Source organism: Protopterus annectens, chromosome 7.part1 (genome assembly GCF_019279795.1).
Source record: "Protopterus annectens isolate FY-2018-M chromosome 7.part1, PAN1.0, whole genome shotgun sequence".
NCBI lineage: Eukaryota > Metazoa > Chordata > Ceratodontiformes > Protopteridae > Protopterus > Protopterus annectens.
The window spans coordinates 237,061,725-237,082,503 of NC_056740.1; the positions used below are offsets into that span (position 1 = coordinate 237,061,725).

At 39.9% G+C, this 20,779-nt stretch overlaps 1 protein-coding gene across 1 annotated transcript in view; it reads right to left on the reverse strand.

Annotated features, from left to right (window-relative positions):
• LRRK1 (leucine rich repeat kinase 1) overlaps positions 1–20,779 on the reverse strand; it is a 2,417,153-nt gene that overhangs the window by 264,550 nt on the left and 2,131,824 nt on the right. Inside the window, 1 exon segment of the mRNA XM_044078686.1 lies at positions 10,652–10,846. Coding sequence (XP_043934621.1) covers positions 10,652–10,846 — 195 coding nt within the window.

Consider the following 20,779-nt stretch of genomic DNA (forward strand, 5'->3'; position numbering starts at 1 on the left):
GTGTACTTATCTATTGCTTTCAAGTGTTGCTTTTTGACAATATATTTGAACTTACTTTGTACTTTATTAACTTAGGTTAACAAAATACTAGGTCAACTTCAAGCAACGTATGCAATATCCAATCTCTTCAGTCCAGAAGCCAGACATTCCATGGACATCAATGTACTCATTCTTAGGACTGAATATGTACAGCCCCTTATTGTTGCAAAGTCAGCTGCTAATACATTATTACAGATGACCAAGAATAAAATGCTATGCTTCATCAACGTAGCTCATCATAGAAAACATCACTGCACTACAATAAAGAATGGTAAATGGTTTCAGCAAGAAATGAGATACTGCTTAACACCCTTAATACTGGATACTGTCCATCTTTAAAGGCAAAGCTGTTTAATAGGGATTATTATACAGACACAAAAAAAGACATCCCTGTGTTAGCCAAACCCCTTTACTGAAAAAGCCTTTTCTAAAAATAAAGCTTCCAGCTGGAGCAAACCCACAGAAGAAATAAGACAAGTGAATTAATTTATTAACTTCAAATTACAACTAAAAAAGATCTGATGAAACAGCGTGCTTGCAAATGTTTCACAGATGTGGGCTAGAAAGAATCTACAAGGCAAGGAACAATTATCTGTTTCAGATACTGGCTTAATACTAATTCATCTCTTACCACTCTTTGGAAATGAAATGTAAACTAAGTTGCTCTGTCAGTAATGAACTTTAACTATCAGACAATTCAAAATGACCTGTACCTAAATGAAATGTGTTACTGCCAAAGCCAATGTAAATTTCTAAGAATTTGCTTCTACACTCTGTTGTATGTTTAGTTGTACTGTCTGGCCAGTCTTGCCCAGGTCATGACTAAAAAGGAACCTTGGACCTGTTCTCCTCCTCACTTAACAAATGTTAAATATATAAAAAAATAAACCTGTTGATAACTCCTGTCAGAGTACTAGTACTTAAGCTCTGTATGTTATGATTTTTTTTAACTTATGCATTCTTTTATTGCGTATTAATTACTTTATATTATTTGTGTAATGCTGCTCACTGGGTCAAAGTCATGGCTGAACAGAGTCAGTGGATCAGTGCAAGGTAAACAAATAGTAAATACATAAATAAACTGAATTAGGTCATCAGTAGGTTGTGTCTTTTAATTACAATGTATTGTCAATGTAAATTCCTTTACCTCCCTGCCTGTAATTTGCATGCATCATATCATGCCTCATCATCCATAACAGCTAAATGAAAGTTTGTTTATATATATTGCTCTATGGTGTCGAACACATTTCTGTCTTCATCTTGTCTATTCATTACTTGCATTTGATTAATAACAGCTTGATGAACCATGATCAAGGAGTCCCAGGAATCTCAGGAACATACAGCTGTTCAGAAGCCACTCATGAAAACCTCACAGCTTTCCCCTTAGAGTGTCTGCTGTTGCATTTTTCCAGCATGGGATAAAAACTGCTTAACAAACGAGGGCTGACTAAACTCTTTGGTCAAGAATAATCAATGCCAACCTGCACCACTGTCGAGAGAGTTGCTGTTACTCTCTGCAAGATTCTGTCTGGATAAACATCTGTAAGGACATTTCCCCAAGGAAGCTCACACAAGAAGACTCACAAATAAGGAAATTGTATTGGCTTGTATTCTTTATTTGGTTTTCTTGTATTTTGTACATTGCTGTATACACTTATTGCAGTCGGAAACTGTCATTTTCCACTGCATGTCAAAATTTCTACTTGGGAGAGAAATCAAAGCTGTGTCTCTTGGACAGACACAGCAATTAAATGTGGTTAATTACCTGTGAAGTAAAGAAGGACCTAGAAATTAGAATTTTTATTTAAGGGGAGAAGAAAACATTTCACGCCCTTCCTTTATAAGGTACTCAAAAAAGCAGTCTGCTGTGTAGGAAAGGCAGATTTATTGGTCTGGATTCTTTGTACTGCTTTCTTGTGTTTTGTATGTTGGTGTACTTTTCACATCTACTTATCTTAAGCTTGACATTTCAATGCTATCAATGCTCTGATCACTAGGTTCGAATACACACTGCTTATAAATGCTCCTCTTTTCAGGAGACAATACCACTAACACTGAACACTGCTGAAAATGGAATTCTCAGAACAACTTACCTAGTGGTTCCAAATGAGAGTCAGTGTGCTACAATTAACGATTCTAAATGCTCACCATTTCTGTGACAGCATCCTAAATCCTTAACCTGTTCATTTTAAACTACTTCATGAAAGATACTGCCCCTTATTATGTAACAACTTAATTGTTCACAATTCAACCCATTTATTACATACTCCCTCTTCTGACAAATTGAATAAATTTCATTTTTTCCTAGCTATCTGCAAATCATCCTTTCTAAAGCTAGCTCTTGCCCTTTGGGACTGTCTTCTTGTCCAAATGAATGAAATATAGGATATCTCTGTTTTTTTTTAAATAAAAAATAAAAAGGCTCACCCGATGAATGACAATAAATGCACGTTTCAGTGAAAACAGGTTACATATAACACCATGTCATAATTTTATATATATTTACACACACACACACACATATATATATATATATATATTTATGCATAAATATATAGATATAAAATGCTTTTTCTGTTAATTACATTGTTACCTTTAAATATGACTGTGCAGTCATTTTTGCAGGTTCTTTTGCAAGTATTGTGTAGCTTTTTGGCCAACACAGTGACTAAATAGGGTCCTGTACAAGCCTACCTTGCCAATTAACCAACTACAAAACCTAACTAACTAAATGCAAACATACAAATAAACTGAACTGTTGTGTCACACAGAGTGGACAATATTTAAATTGTATTTTCTGTTTTATTTACAGACCATAGGACGAAACATTTGCTTAATGACATGAATTGCTTTCTCATTTTCCCACAATTACTGCAGAATTTTCCAAAATCTAAAATATTTTTTTTGCCAAGGTTGTTGAGAAAAGCAAGGCCTAAGTGTCATGACAACACAGCAAAACTAACAGTGAAAGGGAACATAATTAAACATGCAGACTTGCACTTTTATAAGTAATATCTCCTTTAATGGCAATAGTGCAATAAAGCAATATGCACTGCTGGAGAACATCTGAGTGCTGAATAACTTGGAAGAGGATCAACATCTGCTTTCATCAGACAATTGTAAAGGCTAAGGCCTGACTTACAAAACAAGCACTGCTAGGACTTGATGATATAGTTACACCACAGTCTACAAGGGGGTGGGTGGGATGACAAGCCACTACTACAGCTGCTCATTTTCTTTTATAATTTAGACTTCTTAAAGGAGACTGATATATAATAAAGACCTTAGCTAGGATTCAAGAACTCTAGGGAGTTCCTGGGAGGCAGAAACTGCCAGATGACCCATAGGCATCATCATACTGCATAACTTAACTGTCATCTTCAAGAAATGTAAGCATTAATAAATATGTGTAGTCATAACAACTGTCATCAGCAAAACGGGCTTGAGGATCTGTTGCTCCTTCTACTTTGACATAGTGACTGCTAAAGTCAACCTAGGATCTAGAAGAAGAGATGTTTCAGATATTAACAAAAGGGAAGGGACATGGAAGAAGTCAACATTTTTGTTCAACGCTGACCTGTGGGTTTTTTTCTTGTAGCTGATGGAGGTAGAGGCTTCGTAAATTCTACCAAAATACTTACCTTCCATTACTTAAAGTCTCTTACTGAAAGGAGAGTTTCCAGGATTTTTTTTAACAATGCTGTTGTGTACTTTTGGGAGTAAAGTTTTGTAATGTTCACAAGCTTCTATGAAATGCCATTAGCAGAGTATTCTGCCAGCGTGTCTGATTTATCTGCAGAAGGTTTAAGTACTTTAATTAGGTATTTGAGGAACCATTTGTTCTGAGAAACAATAGGATGTTAAGGAGGATTGTAACTTTCATGTCTCAGAAGGCTGCACACAGATCACCTCAGAGCTGTCTATAACAGAGAGGGCTGCCAGTCTCACCAGATAAATGAGGGTTTAAAGGTTATCGAATTTATTTTAGTTAGGAACTTCTGAGATCTTTCAAACTGAACGATAAGTTTCTATAAATACATACTAATAGGGGCATTCTGTTAAACAGTGGGTCTAATAAGAGCTTAGTAAAGGGGTAAGCAGATGCAAAAAAAAAATAATAAATGAATGAATAAATAAATAAATAAACATAAACACACAAAAAAGGGTTTCTGGACACTAAATAAGACATTACTATAAGGAAACAACTCCTGAGATGAGGTTAACTACAGTGGAAGAAGGAGTTTTCTTTTAAACTATATTTTCCCATGATTCTCTTATTGTATGGCCATTACATCTCCCACATATAACCTTAGCTCTTCAAACTCTACATATCACTCTTCACTGCTCTTCTCACAGCGTTTCTCATCTTACTCCTTGGCTATTGAAATCCTTCCCAACCCATTTGAAAAAAATCCATGGCCTAGCTTAAAAGAAAAACATCCTGAAACCTGATTCCAGGGGCTGTTCACCCCCCCCCAACCTCAAAGATGTTTGCGTCAAAAAACTGCTAACTGATGGGAAAACCTACAGAAGTACTTTATGTCACTCCCTAATGATAAAGGCTCCTTAAAGTAAGACTGCATTCCTAAGTATAGTTCTTTTGTGAAATCTTTCTTGTAAACTCCTCTGACTTTAATTCTGACATTTACATATCATTCTCAGTCTTAAATGCATATAAAACTCTTGTAACACACTTCCCTTTCCTTTCTTATAATACAAAAACTGAGAAACATATTCTGTTAAAGAAGACTAGTTACCAACAAAAACTATCCCTCTTTTTCCATGTTTCCTAGTACCCCTCCTGCTTCCAAATTAAGCATTAATTCAACTTTAAGATTTACCTTCTAAATGGTTTTACATATATAAATAAACAAAAACAATGCTAATTAAAGAAAACTAAGCATGCAGATTGCATAGCAACACAAACTGGTGTGAATCCTTAACAGGCTGTGCTCTCAGTACACTTATATGCCAAAGGTGCTGGGAAAGGCATTTACCAAAAATTATTCATTCGCACATTACCTGTTTAATCCATTTCATAGTTGTGGGGGGACCTGGAATCTATTATGATACTTGGTGAGACAGCTCCACGTGGTCCTGCAGCGTGGTCCTAGCTACAGAGAACTGAGAAAAGCGACTACTTTCCAGATTTAAGTATTTTTTTCTGTTTTTTACTTGGAATACCTTCTCTTGCTTATTTTAAACAAGCTTATACTGTTTTTTTAACGGTTTGCTGCATTATATAGTATCTGCAATTAAAATTTTACCTGGTCGAAAATTGATCAAAAATCTGTTGTTTGTTTAATTTAACTGTTGAGGCTGCCCACTAAAGTGTGCTAGCCTGTGTAACTGATTTATTGCTGCCTTCTGTATTTCTGTGTGTTTTCTATCTAAAACCAAAAAAAAACAAAAAAATAATCCTTGTTTTCCCGCCTCTCCTCGACTAGTTTAGACCAGTTTACAGGCTTTGCTGTATTCTGGGCTGTGGTGTAGTTCCTGTCTTGTCCATTACCTTACTTAGATAGAAGGAAGTTTCTTTGCTCACCAGTGGGAGTGGGGAGCCTTGAGCAGCCTATCTGTCCCTGAAGGAGTGACCTCAGCACAAGAGCTGTAGTAATTGGTTGTTTTGGACCATTTCTAGCTCTTTTAAAGTTCCCTGTTTAAAATCCGCTTTTGCGCAATTGTGCACATAGTGCAGCGCCAGTTAAACAGGGTTAAACTTTTTCTGGCTCCGCCAAGTCTGCTCTTCAAATTTTCCCTTAGAAAGCTCTACTCTTAGAATAACCAGTCTACTCGTTATATTATAAGCATAGCACTTGTTCTCAAAGCTTCTCTTCTAAGCAAGCACTCTCAAACTCAAGTAGCACTACATCCACCTACCACCCCAACCACTTCCCTTAAAGGCACAGAACTCTCATAATATTCTAGCATGTCGAGTGGTAGATTGCTAGCATCTTCTCCTGTTCAGCTGGTTAATCTGGGAATCTTGAGACAATGCTATAATTGTCTCATGTACACAGACAACCCTCTCCTCCTCCCAACAAACACAAATACATGTGAGAGATGCAACTATATAGCCAAACTGGAGGCTGAACTCTCTCAACTCAGGACTGGCAAGACCAGACAGGAGGGGAAGGTAACCACACACACAACAAACCCAGTCACACATAGACCTACCCCAACTGCAAATCAAGCACATAATAACACAAAAACATACTTGGTGGCTCTATTAAAAAACTTACCAAAACAACAGAGGCTCCCAAAGCAGACACCCAAAAATCCACCACCTCAAAACATAACACATGCAACACATACTTCAATAAATCGGTGTGTCAATAAATCACAGCCCTTAAGGCCAAACACTATGCCTGATACACTAGTAATAGGTGACTCTATAGTCAGACACACTGACATCCCACTTACCAGGCTGAGCAAGGAGAGTGTAATGGTAAGCTGCCTATCGGGGGCTAAGATCCGCCATATAACACACGCACTCAGGTCACTCAAAAGCATGTACAAATATGACTCCGTCATTGTCCATGCCGGCGTGAATGACCTGAGACGTACCTCCTTGGACTACATGAAAAGAGACATAGAGGAGCTCTCTGATTATGTAGCCCAGGCTGGTATGACCCTGACCCTGAGCAGCATCCTGCCCTCACCAAGAATGATGCCACAATACAAAGACAAGATGATCAGCTTTAATAATTGGCTCAATTATTGGTGTCATTCTAGGTGGATCCAATATCTGTCTGCTTGGGATGACATGCTGGACAAGCCACGCTGCTTCGCAAGGGACGGCTTGCACCTGTCACCACTGGGCTTCTGGATATTGGCTAAGGCTCTTGCCACCCACATAGTGCCTTTTTTAGGCAAGGCTCAAAAGACAAACCCACCTCCTTAGAAAACAAAAATGGAAAAAAATTAAGGGTAATGCTGCTCAATGCCAGAAGTCTAAATCTCAAGATGCAGGCTCTCAAAGCACTCCTCAGTATGGAGAACATCGATGTCTGCGCTGTAACCGAGACCTGGTTCAAGGCTCCTGAGAGCACCCCAGCGCTACCAGGCTTTACCTCGTATCATGCTTTTCGGCACCAAAACCCGGGCCGAACCACAAAGGGAGGGGGAGTGTCCATATTCATCAAGGATACCCACACCTCCAGGTTAGTGGCAACTCATGAAGCATCAGAGACCATCCAGGTGCAGCTAACCATAGGCAAAACTGCTATACAACTGGTTGCATGTTACAGATCACCCTCCCAATCTCAAGAACCCCACTCAGCCTTCCTGAAGTCATTGGAAGATATGAATGTCTCACCAAATACCATCATATTGGGAGACTTCAACTACCCTAACATACTCTGGGTGCACTATTCTAGCCCAAAGGTTCCTGGAATTCCTAAACTCAAATGCAATGGAACAGCTAGTCACCTCTCCCACAAGGTGGGATAATATACTAGACCTGATCATCACAAACATGGGGACAAAACGCTCCACACCGGGAGTATTCCCCTCACTGGTGAGATCTGACCACAAACTAATCACCCTGGATATACATTTACCACATTCACCCCCAGCACAAAAGACTACAGTGAGAAACTTCTCAAAAGCCGACTTTACACTTCTCAAGACTAAGATGGTATCATTTAAGGCCACAGGGCCAATGGAAACCACATCCCACAATGCTGAATCCTACACAAATGCTTTCTACGGACATCTCCAAGAATACATGGATCGTGCAATCCCAAATAAAACCAAGACCCTCTCCACCAAAGGAAAGCGTCCTGTCTGGTGGACCCCAGCCATAAACAAATTGTATAATAAAAGAAGGAAGCTACTGCAAGACAGAGCAAAATCCCATAAATGGAAGGCATCACTAATCAGCACTAGTAGAAAGCTACGTTCTCTCATAAAAACATCCAAGGCCAACTTTGAGAGAAAAATCGCTAAGGACACTAAAGATAACCACAAGGCATTCTTCAGTTATGTTAGAAACCTGGGCAAAAACCCTCAGATATGCTCAGAGTTAGTACACAACGACAACAAAATTTACCGAACCCACAGATATTGCCAACATTCTGGCAGACAGGTTCAGTGCAAATTTCTCCCCTCCCTCACCTCCAAAAGAAGAAATACTCATCCCAGCTGAATGTAACCTCCCTGTCATCTCTGATGTCCAGGTGAGAACCGCCCTCAGCAAAGCAAAAAACACAGCATCTATGGGACCTGATGGTATCCCCGGCTGTGTGATACATGAACTCCAAGAGGAGCTAAACCCGCATATAAAAAGGTTATTTAACCTTAGCCTTACTACAGGATATGTACCTGAACACTGGCGTACAGCAACAGTGGTCCCACTCCACAAGGGAGGCTCCACTACAGACCCTGGGAACTACCGCCCCATAAGCTTGACCAGCCTGGTTTGCAAAGCTATGGAAAGAATTATTATGGAACTCATAAATTTGGAGACCTACAGACACTTGATTCCACCCAGTTCGGCTTTGTAAAGGGCAGATCCTGCCTTTTGAACCTGGTTGACTTTTTCGAAACAGTCACTAGAGCCATTGATGAGGGCAAGGCAGTCCATACAGCCTACCTGGACTTGGCTAAAGCCTTCGACACAATACCCCACTCGGGGATCATAGATAAGCTAAACAGCTTAAATGTAAATCCATATGTCACAAGATGGGTTGCAAACTGGCTAAAGAACAGAACCCATAAAGTCAAGATTGCGGGAGCCATGTCAGACTCAAAGCCAGTCACAAGTGGTGTCCCACAGGGCTCTGTCCTGGGACCCCTTTTGTTCGGCATTTACTTCTCAGATGTGAAAGCAAACATGGGAGGGTTGTGGCTGACAAAGTTCGCAGATGACTGCAAACTAGGTGCAATAGTCGATACACCAGCTGACACATACATCCTACAGAAAGGCCTCACCGAAACGGACAACTGGTGCCGGAATCATGGCCTTAAATTGAATGCCAAGAAATGTATAGTCATCCCCTTTGGGAAAAACAAAGTACCCACAAGTTATCACATAGACAGTAACCCACTGAGTACCGAAAAAGTAATCAGAGACCTGGGGACCCAAGTTGATAGTGACCTCTAATTTGACACCCATGTTGCCAAAGTGGTTAGAAAGACTTTCTACCTTGCCCACCTTATGATGAAGGGGTTCACATCCAGATAAAAGGAGGTCATCATGCCCCTGTACTCCTCCCTTATCAGGCCCATGATTGAGTACAATGCCCCATTTGGTATGTACCTCACCTGGCACTTACAACAGCTGGAGAGACCCCAGAAGTACCTCACCAAGAGGATCAAGGGTCTTCAACATATGTCATATGCTACCAGGCTAAAGAAACTCCAGCTCTATTCAGTAGCATACCGCCTGCTCAGAGGTGATCTGTGCCTGACGTACAAGGCCATGTCCAACCAGGAATTGATGGACATGCTCAACCTCAAAAAATCCAAATCCATAAGAACCACGAGAGCCAAAGATTTAAACCTCAGTACAAACATGAATAGAACATGCTGGAGGGACAGATTCATAACTCAGAGGCTTCCCATACTCTGGAACAAAATCCCAGTTCATGTTAGGCAGAGCCCCTCACTGACTCTCTTCAAGAGAAATCTTGACGAGTGGATGGGAGATCGTAGGTTTACCCTAGAGGTCTCTCCTGTGTTGCTGCTTGACAGAGGCACAGTAAACTAATTTTAATAAGTAAGGGGGTCTTCAATGTGTCAATACTAGACAAAGGCACAATATTTTAAATTTATTCTATACTCCTTAGTACCAGTACATGGGGTGGCGAAAGCCACATCTCTAGGGCTAGGCTTGCAAATGCCCCAGGGCAGATAGCCTAGTACTAAAACTAAAGAAACTAATTCAGGGAAGGGCAGTTTTCCATTTAAGGTCGACGTGTGCATGTGCACAGACACACATACTACATGCACATCTATGGGTAATTTGATGAATTCATCACAGATGTGGGAAAGAGAGAGGGTATGCAAACTCCATGCTATGGCTGATAACCAAACTGAAAGAAATAAGCATTGTGAGGCAGTAATGCTAAATGCTGCAGCACTATGCTGTCCCCCTCAAAGATTAAATACATAAAATTTTATATTGTATTTAAAATTAATATAACTTCTTCCTATTTTTGTTGTATTCTTCAATAACACAAACTAGTCTAGGTTTAAGAGCTACCAAAAGTCCTAGTTATTAGATAAAGTTTACCGAATAAATCAGCTTCTGTGATATTCTATGGATCATCTTTTCAGCATTGCTTTAGTGAACATAAATACTGTTATAAGGTAGGTAGATATCAATACATACATCAATAATGATGTATTTAGTGATATCTATATTGTCAGGCATTCAGCATGGCTTTAAAGGCCAGTCCAACTTTATTAAGTTAACTAACGAACAGCATTTAATATACAGTGTAAGATGCACCTGAAAAGAATGTATCAACAACACTCAATGATTAAGCAAAATACTGTTTTAGAGGAATGATAACAGAAAGTCAAGTTATTACTACCACTCTATAACAAACACATACTTATTGTATTGGCAGACAATAGTTTACTTGCTGTTTTAACATGTACATACCCTTTCTGGTTTGGTGTCCCAACACTCCATCATGAGATCCTGTAGGCCAGTGAACTGTACTTCCTCATGTGTGCCAAGTACTGGTCTGATGCCCTTGGAAAGCTTCTTTGCAATCTGAACTTGATGGTGCCCAAGGACAGGCCTCTGGCCAGAAATCAACTCATACAAGACCATTCCAAATGAAAACATGTCTACCTATGAATACAAAACATGCCAGTTTTAATTGCTATCCAGGCTTACATGTATCAGCAGTTATTCACAAAGCTGTATATATAGTTCAAAAATACTGTTAAAAATACAGTTAATGTGCAGAACAGTTGTATCTACCACTTCTTTTTCTGTTAACAGTAGGTTAGCAAGCCAAAATTCTTCCTTCAGAGGTATCTAGCTAAACCAAGAGCCAGTCCCATATTTCTGGATGCTGTTATACTGTACAGAAAGTACAAATTTCTTTCACTACATGAACTGTTATGGCTGAGAAAATGCTCATCTCTTACCCCTTAGTTACAGCTACAATACAAAGCTGGTTAAATTCAGCTGTGATTTATAAACCATCTCCTACAAAGTGCTGCTGATTATAGGAGGTAAACAATGCCTCATATTTGCTTCTTTGTTAAGTCAGTAGCAGGACTGAACCAAGGATTATCTTCAGCCAAGATATGTGGCCAGGAAGAAACAGCAGTATTTGGAGTACAGCATAAGGAGTTGGTAATTTCAGAGAAAAATAAAACAAATCATATTTAAAATAACTCAGAAAGATCACTGGGTTCATACTGATGAGTCTGTCATTGACTCTTAACTCATAAAACAAAACTGTCAACTACCTCTGTACTCAAAAATTAAAACAAAAAGATCTTAATTTTTTTGGAAGGAGGGACATGTCTATGCTTAACCCAAGTTCTCCAAACCTTGGCATTAAGCAAAAAACGTTTTTATCCCAAGTGGTGCAGTAGTCTTGTAGCTAATACTAAATATTTTTGACTAGCAGAGTGATCAGGTTTGTGATGATGTGAGGTACTGCCAGCTATGCCAGGAGAAGTAGGGAAGTGGATGTGTAACATATGTCAGCACAGCTAGCTGGAAGTTTGTAAAGAATTATATTTAATTTGTATATTGAACTGATTTGTACAGATGCTTGTGTTGAAAAATTTATTTGTAAAGCTGCTTGTGTTAAAAATGTACCGACAGTGTGCCCTGCTGGACAGAAAAAGAAATATATGTACATTATTGTAACTGCTTAAATGTATATGTTTTAACAGAGGATACTGAAAGAGAAGAGATTAATCTCAATCCACCTAACTTTGAAAATAGTTTGAAATTAAATTACCTAGCTTAGTCCATAAAGATTGTATCTTACAGTTCTCAATGCAGCCAGAAACAAAAGGTCAGTACTAGGAAGCTTTCTGCATTGTCCCTGGAGGGAGCTAATTGCTACTTTGGAAAGGTGGTGGTTTGAAATAATTTTATGACTTCCAGAAGCTGCAACAGATCTGCGCAAAACTCTGTGTGTGTGTGTGTGTGTGTGTGTATGTGTGTGTGTGTGTGTGTGTGTGTGTGTGTGTGTGTGTGTGTGTGTGTGTGTATGTGTGTGTTACTGACACACTTGCTAAATCCTGGCAGTTTCTAGCAATGGAAGTAACATGGGAATCAGAAGTAAGATGACCAGATGTATGTGATGTCATTCAGCAATCTAGGACAAAAATGATATTTAATACTAGATGAGACTGAAGTCTCATGGCAGTCTGTTTTTGGAACCTGAGAGAGAAGGACCCTCACCTAAATCATCTTGCCTTGCTCTAAGTAAACCAGGGAATAGTAATTCTTTACATCAGTCAGGAACATATAGTGAGATTAGTTAAGTACTGTTTTCCTGTATCTGTGTGAATTTATTCATCTGTGTTATTTTAATATTTCCCATGTCTAAATCTCTGGTGTTTACTGCAAATAGATATTTAGTATTTCCATGTTCTTTTGTTATTTATTATTAAATACATTTAAACTTTTCATTGTGGCTGGTCTTTTAGAGACTATTTTAATCTCTGTGAGTACTTATATATATTTGGTGACAGCTCTGGCCACTCCTGAAGCCTTGCTGCTGGTCAAACTTCCATTTGTATTAACATTAATTTTACTCAGTATAATTGGGTACCCTTGCAAGAGCCTTAGAGTAGCTGGCTTTGGGGTGTCTGGTGGCAGTGTAACTACCTTATAGTCTGGGCAGAAGGGGGATAGCTAGTAAATCTGTGCCAGCCTTTCCCAGGTGTGTTTGTGTGTCTGTGTGTGTGAAAATCACTCAAAGAGTGTGTCAGCTGTTTGCAGTAGGGACACAAAGCACTGGTTTCACAGATAGGGTGCTGGAGAACTTGGCTTGGACACTCATCTGAGGTCTCAACTCTATAGCTGTGACAGTGGGGAGTCTTACTGGGGACATGGAGGGAGACAGAAAAATCCAGACTCTGTACTAAGTGTGTTCCCTGCATGCTCTTAAGGGAAATTGTGCTTGATGCAGAGTGCTGCATCTGGAAATACTGGGTGTATCCATTTTTACTGTAAGTGAATGTCCCTCTCCAGGGCCAGTAATGAGGATTCAAACTCCATGATTACTGGTCCAGAGTGTGTATGTCACAAGGTTTACAATGATGCATTACAAGTCTAAGATAAATACATCAATGTAAAACCAAATTTACAACTCAGACACTACAGACGCATACAACAATGAATACAGAGATCAGAGAAATCTCGGCAAATACCAAGCAGTGCCATACAAATAAAATATCAGACTCCTCCTCATCTAAATTATTAAAGAAATGTCTTCCCAGTCAAAAAACATATTAAAGCCTTATGTGCGACAAGCAGCATGAGCACTGTAATGGACAATGTTACCACTATGGTTTGAGTCTCTCTCTTTTAATCTATGGGTACAGCGATGAAAGCAACATTACAGAAGCAGCATCATGAATCTACCTTGCACCTTTGACAGACACATACACAGACAAACACTTTCTTTAAGATCTATGAGATTATCCTATATGTCATAAACTGGATGCACAGCTATTTCCAATCAAGAACTTACAGCCACATTCCAAGCTATAATTTCCTGCCTAAAAGTCAAATGTAGCAGAGCCCCAAAGGCACTAGTCCTTGGAATATAACAACCAACTGTTTTCATTAACTCCATTCCAGTGGACAATGCCCAGTTGCAGACCTATCTTTACACTGCAAATGCTGTTCTTCTGACACTGAATCACTCATGCATACCAAAGATCCATGCTCTGTTAAAACTACTTGCAACAAATTTAATCAACAACTCATGCCTGTCAACTTGCCTGTCATTAACCTCACCTTTCAAGAAGGCAGATATTATCAGTGAAGACTGTGGAAAAGTCAGTCATGCTAATATAAATGATACTGCTAGGTAAAGTCAGCCTTGACAAATGTGTTCATTGCATTGGGGAGGTATGAGATACTTCACTGACACTCTGTAATAAAGCCTTACCTACTGCCTTGCTTACCAGTTCAAGGACCTTGATCACTGACTAAACATTTCTTCTGCTTTCTTTCACTGCACAGTTGTGATCCATCTCAAATCTTCCACATACTTTAATACAACTTTAACATCCTCTTCACCATGGAAGCCATTATTTGCTACTGAAAACAAGAACATTCTTCTTCTAATAGTCTTCTAATAATCAGTGTTTGAGACTTAAACTGGGAATCATAAATACCATGTTGTCTTTGACTTATTTAGCATTCAAAAAAAAATCCTCCCAATCATTATTTCCCCAGTTCTTTCACCTTCAGACATAGACAGAGGGTGAGTCGGCCACAGCAATAGTGGCAACTTAACTGTAATAAAGCCACAACTTTAACCATAATTTGGCTTCTTCTCTCTGAACCCAGTACTGATCAAGTAGCACTGTTTATTTACACACACACACACACACACACACACACACACACACACACACACACACACACACACACACACACACACACACACACATTAATATTTATATTTTCACCATGTCATTCAGTCCATAAGACACGTTAAGCTGGATAGGTTAAGTCTGGACCTCACATCCTTATGAAAACTCAGGCCAGGACATCTAAGGAAGCTGCTATTAAGAATTCTGGAAGGGATTCCAGAAATCATGGTAGTATTTTTCACTCATAAAAACACATAAACTGACAAATGGGCATCAAAGAAACTTCTTTGAATTAACCACTGCAGTACACAGTCATAGTTTCAGAATCTTCACACTACTATCCAGGACCATCACTATGTGAAAACAATATCGGAACTATTTAGGAAACAATCACAGAAAAAAATAATTTGGGATGTGGGCCAGAAAAAGGATACTAAAGGCTAGTACATAGTAACGTTCCACAAATGTAGACTCCCAAAAGCTGTAAACCTTCCATGGAAAATCCCACTGGTAAGATAGAGGAATCGCACAAGATTGAAATCACAATGTCAACAAAGAATCATGATCAGAGTGAAAAGGGATAAACTTCTTCAGTTAATGAGAATGCAAGGTGCATTTCTATCAGACTTTTTCTTAACATGTATGCCTGCACAGAAAGGACTTTACAGACTTCCTATAACAGCTCTGCCACTGTCTTTAGAAGATTCACCACATGGAAAATTAAAACTAATCATTTGATTACCTGATGTGGCAAGTTCTTTTCTTTTTGACTGCCTATGTATAGATTTTCCAAATAAGATGAGAGGCATTCATCAAAGTTTACCTAAAGCTTCAATAACTCTTAACAGCTTAAGCTAACTGGATCACAAGACCAGACAAATTTGAGACTGTACCAAACCTCCAAGGAACATCACATTCCACCCACCCTAGTAGTGAAGATAACCCAGTGGGCAGTGACAGGAGTACTAGCAGTCTTCCTAAGAAAACGTCAGCCCTCCATCAATTTTAGGTCCTGAGCAGCAGCTCTTTCATCGTTGTCTCCAATGAAGAAGAGGGTGGTGTGATTTCCCAATATGTCTCAAACTAGATTTTCAATGTCATTCAAGGTGTCTATTCAAATGAATCACATCAGCAAGAAAATAAAAGGAGTCCATGTAAGTTACAGAGCAACCTCTGATGCTTTCTAGAAAACATAATTACACTGCACTCAGCTTAATACCGATTGCCTGTGTTTTATTAAAAGACAACGGTAAGCTTCATTCAGCTTGTCACACAACTCTCCCTTCTTAGACTTAAGACAGCTTTGTTCAGATATCACGAAGAAGTGAACCTTATGGGTTGGGGTTAGAAATATAAACCCAATTTGGTTTATGTTACACAGTCCCCTGTCTTGAGTCCAGCTGCATTTGCATTACTGATACTGGTACTTACTTGTCATATTGAAAGGCTGTAGCTGTAATCTTCGTCTGAGAAGCTAACTATTTGGCTCTGAGTAACCAGTTTAAGGGATTATGATCTGTAATTCATATGAAGCATTTGTAAAGTCCAAAGTTTTCCCAAACTTTCCTTGTCTACAGCTGCATATGATTCCACCCTTTGTTGGAGTCTATGACTTAAGACAGACCATGAGATGCTTTACTCTCTTTGAAGACAACTGATTAAGTACAGCTCCTGCTTCATACATGCATAAAACATTCTTAGCTATAGTCAGTGCTGGCTAGTATAGTGGGTCCACTTACAGTCTCCATGAGTTTCTAGAAAGATTGCTTACAAGCTAATGTCCAGATAACTTTATCTAGCCTAATCTTTAGGTAAGACTGTAAGAAGAGTGGAAACAGTAGTTTAGTGAGGGACTTTTTTTTTAGTATTCCTTGCTATTACCAAGGACATCTCCACTTAGATTTTGTAAAAGGAATAGATCATGTTTGTACATATATTCTGCTTTAGCAGGCTCAGACCAAATTTTCTCAACACCCACTCAATCTTTAAAAACACAGACTTGATCACCCAAATTTTGCACTCCTCCCTGACATTAATGCAGCCCTCTTTATTTTGCACAGCACCTTCCTAATATATATATTTGGTCCCCTTTGACCTCAGTTTTACCAACCCAGCCTCCAGTGCCCAACATTCATGCCAGGTCTACCAACCACACTCTCATCCCCCCTACTACGACCATTGTTGTTGGGGGCAGGTGTGTCTCTTAAGCGTGTCCTGCAGGCTTGGCCATGTATTTCACACTGAGCTAATCGGAGGAAGGGCACTGAGCCAAGTGATCTGTGATATATAACATTAAGTATCCTGTTTTTCTGCTTATTTTTACACGTTATTTATAGCACTTTTATTGTCTGCATATACTTTTCTAGCTAGTTTCACTGTGTGTGTGAGGTATTAACTAGAAATTTTCTACAATTGTTAAGCATCTGGTTGGGTTTGTTTCTTCTGATTTCCTGCTAAGGAGTGTATCATATAACTTGTTTCCAGTTAAAAGCATTCTCGAGAGTCTCCTTGCTCCTTTATCTGTTTAAACATTTATGCAAGTTTTTTCTACCTAAGTAGTGTAGGTAGTGTAGCATTGTCCATATTCAGGCTTGTGTTTTGGGCCTAGTTGTTCACATGTTCCAGGCTATCGTAGTTTAGACAAAGCCAGTGCAGCATTTCAGTGAGAGTGAATTGTTTATGGTCATTGGCTGATTGGGTTACCTGGACTACGGCTTGAAATAAGCACCTCATTGGTTCTTTCAAGCTTTTTTTTAAAGTTGTTTCAGGTTTCAACTTTGTTACTTAAGAAGTTAACTTGTGTTTCTGCCATTTCACACTGAGATAATCGGAGGAAGGGCACTGAGTCAAGTGATCTCTATAGATAACATTAAGTACCCTGTTTTTTTTGCTTATTTTTATGAGTTATTTACAACACTTTTATTGTCTGCATATACTTTTCTAGCTAGTTTCACTGTGTGAGGTATTAACTAGAAATGTTCTACAATTGTTAAGCATCTGGTTGGGTTTGTTTGTTCTGATTTTTGTTTTCCACCCTCCCTCCCTATTGGTATCCTGTTTTTATACTTGGTGGCATTGCAGTTGCCCTCCCTTACTGCAAATTTAATCTGGGACACTCCTCCCAGTCTAGTGTCATTACTTCATTCTACCTAATCCAAGGAGAACATATGAGAAGGCCAACTCACTTAGTTTCTGCTCCTCCTTTCCCCTTTCCACTTTATAAAAAAAAAAAAAATTTTCTATGTTTGTTTCCTACCTTTCTTGTAAGTCGTCTAGTCCAGATACAGATTGGCTATATCCAGGACTGTGTGTAAGCTTCTGAGACCCCAAGCCTTTCTGTGTTAGAGGGAAGCCTTCTAGCTTAATTTTGTTTCTTAGAACTAGCCGGTTTTCTAGTTTCAGCACTCAAATCTGTTTCTTTGAGCTCAGCACTTGTTCAGAACTCATTGTAAACAGTAAATAAGCTACAAATTACTACAGCATTCAACTTTCCTCACTTGTCTAGAGGAAAACAGTTTTTAGTACTTAATAAATAAGCACCTATCCAGGCATGTCTAAGGGTCAGCTCCCGGTGTTTTCTCCTATCTAACTGATGAATCTGGGCATCTTGGGGCAATGCAGCAATTGCCTCATGTACACAGACAACCCTCTCCCCCTACCACCCAATACTACAACCTGTGAGAGATGCACTTATATAGCCAAACTGGAAGCAAAGCACTCTTCACCCAAGAATGGACTAGACAGTCAAGAGGAGAAGTTAAACACTTGCACCATACCACACTCATCACATAAGTCCCTCAAAACCTACACCACCAAAACACATACATAGAATCACAAAACACACACCTACATTCGCGAAGGCTGAATAAAAATCTACCCAAGCAACAGGGACCTCCAAAGCAGAAACACAAGCAATCTTCACCCCCCCCCCAACATAACCCAAATGACACATAGCCCACAAACTCAGTGTGCCACTCAACCACAGCCCATAAGGCATAACAATGTACCCAACACTCTAGTCATAGGTGACTCTATAGTAAGGCACACTGATGTTCCACTCATCAGGCTAAGGAGAAAGTTACTGTCAGCTGCTTGCCAGGTGCCAGGATGCGCCACACAAAGCATGCACTCAGGTCACTCCACAACAAGTAAAAATATGACTCTGTCATTGTCCATGTTGGTGGGAATGACCTGAGATGTACCTCTCTGGACTACATGAAAAGAGACATGAAGGAGCTGTCTGATCTTGTAGCCCAGGCAGGTATGACCCTAGCCCTGAGTAGCATCCTGCCATCACCTAGAATGATACCACAGTACAAGGACAAAATGATTGACTTCAACAATTGGCTAAGCTTTTGGTGTCATTCTAAGGGGATCCAGTATCTGTCTGCCTAGGATGACATAATCAACAAACCACGATGCTTTTCCAGAGATGGCCTGTACCTGTCGCCCTCGGGATTCCAGATACTGGCTAAGGCTCTTGCCACCCCTATACTGCCTTTTTTAGGCAAGGTTCAAATGACAAATACACCACCATAACAGGTAGAAGCAAGCAAAATCTGAAGGTAATGCTACTTAATGCTAGAAGTCTAAACCTCAAAATGCACTCACCCGAGGCACTCCTTAAAATGGAGAACATCGACATCTGTGCAGTGACAGAGATCTGGTTCAAGGCTCCAGAGACCACCCCTGCATTACCAGGCTATAATTCATACCACACCTTTCGGCCACCTAATATGGACCGAAGTACTAAAGGCGGAGGCGTGTCCATATTAATTAAGGATATCCACACCTTCAGGCTAGTTGCTCAGCATAATGCATCCGAGATTATCCAAGTGCAACTAACTATGGGCAAGACTGCAATCCAAACTGTAGCTTGCTACAGATCCCCAACCATGCTCCAGGATTCCCACTCCTCATTTCTTGATACACTGGAAAATATTAGGGTACAACCTAACACCCTAATGGGTGATTTCAACTACCCCACCATTAACTGGGAAAACTACTCATGTACCAACTCTTGTGCTCAACGTTTTCTGGAATTCATAAATTCCAACGGCTTGGATCAACTTATCCACACCCCCACCAGGGGCAGCAATATCCTAGACCTGGTTATTACCAACATGAGCAACCGGTGTTCCACAGCAGAGGTCAATTCCTCATTGGTCAGATCCGACCACAAGCTAATCACCCTAGACTTCCACATCTCCCACCCCATCCCCCATTAGGGAAACCACCGTAAAAAATTTCTCCAAAGCCAACTTCACACTTCTTAAGACAGAAGTGGCAAACTTCACGACACCCATGCTGATGGACAACAGAGGTACGACTGCCAAATCCTATATAAATGCACTTTATAAGCACTTACACAAGTGCATGGATTGTGCAATCCCTAACAGAACCAAGATGCTATCCTCCAAAAAAAAGAAGCCAATCTGGTGGTCCCCTGCCATAAACAAACTCTACAACAGAAGAAATAAACTATTGCAAAAAAAGAGTAAAATCCCATGACTGGAGGAACTCCGTGGTCAGCCTCAGTAGGAAGCTGAGATCCCTCATAAAATCCTCCAAAGCTACTTATGAAAACAAAATCACCACTGATTCTAAAGACAACCACAAAGCATTCTATAGCTATGTCAAGAATCTCAGTGGCAACACTCAGATCTGCTCTGAGTTACAACACAATGGCACTAAATATACAGAACCAACTGATATTACCAACATCCTGGCAGATAGGTTCAAGTTTCTGCAATCACGGCTGCACAGGTAAAAAAAACAATCTCCAAACCCAAGAACACAGCACCCATGGGACTTGACAACATCCCAGGCTGTGTTTTGCACGAACTACAGAACGAACTTGCACCCCACCTAAGTACCATGTTCAATCATAGCCTCACTACAGGCTTTGTGCCCATTGAATGGTGCACAACAATGGTTATTCCACTCCACAAAGGGGGAGTTACCCGGACCCTGGGAACTACCGCCCCATTAGCCTGATGAGCCTGGTCTCCAAGGCTATGGAACACATCATCATGGAACTTATAAACAATGACATTGGTAATCTCCAAACTCTGCACCCTACCCAATTCAGGTTTGTAAAAGGCAGATCATGCCTCCTAAACCTGATAGATTTCTTTGAAGCAGTCACCAAAGCCGTAGATGAGGGTAAGGTGGTTCACACAGCCGATCTAGATCTCGCCAA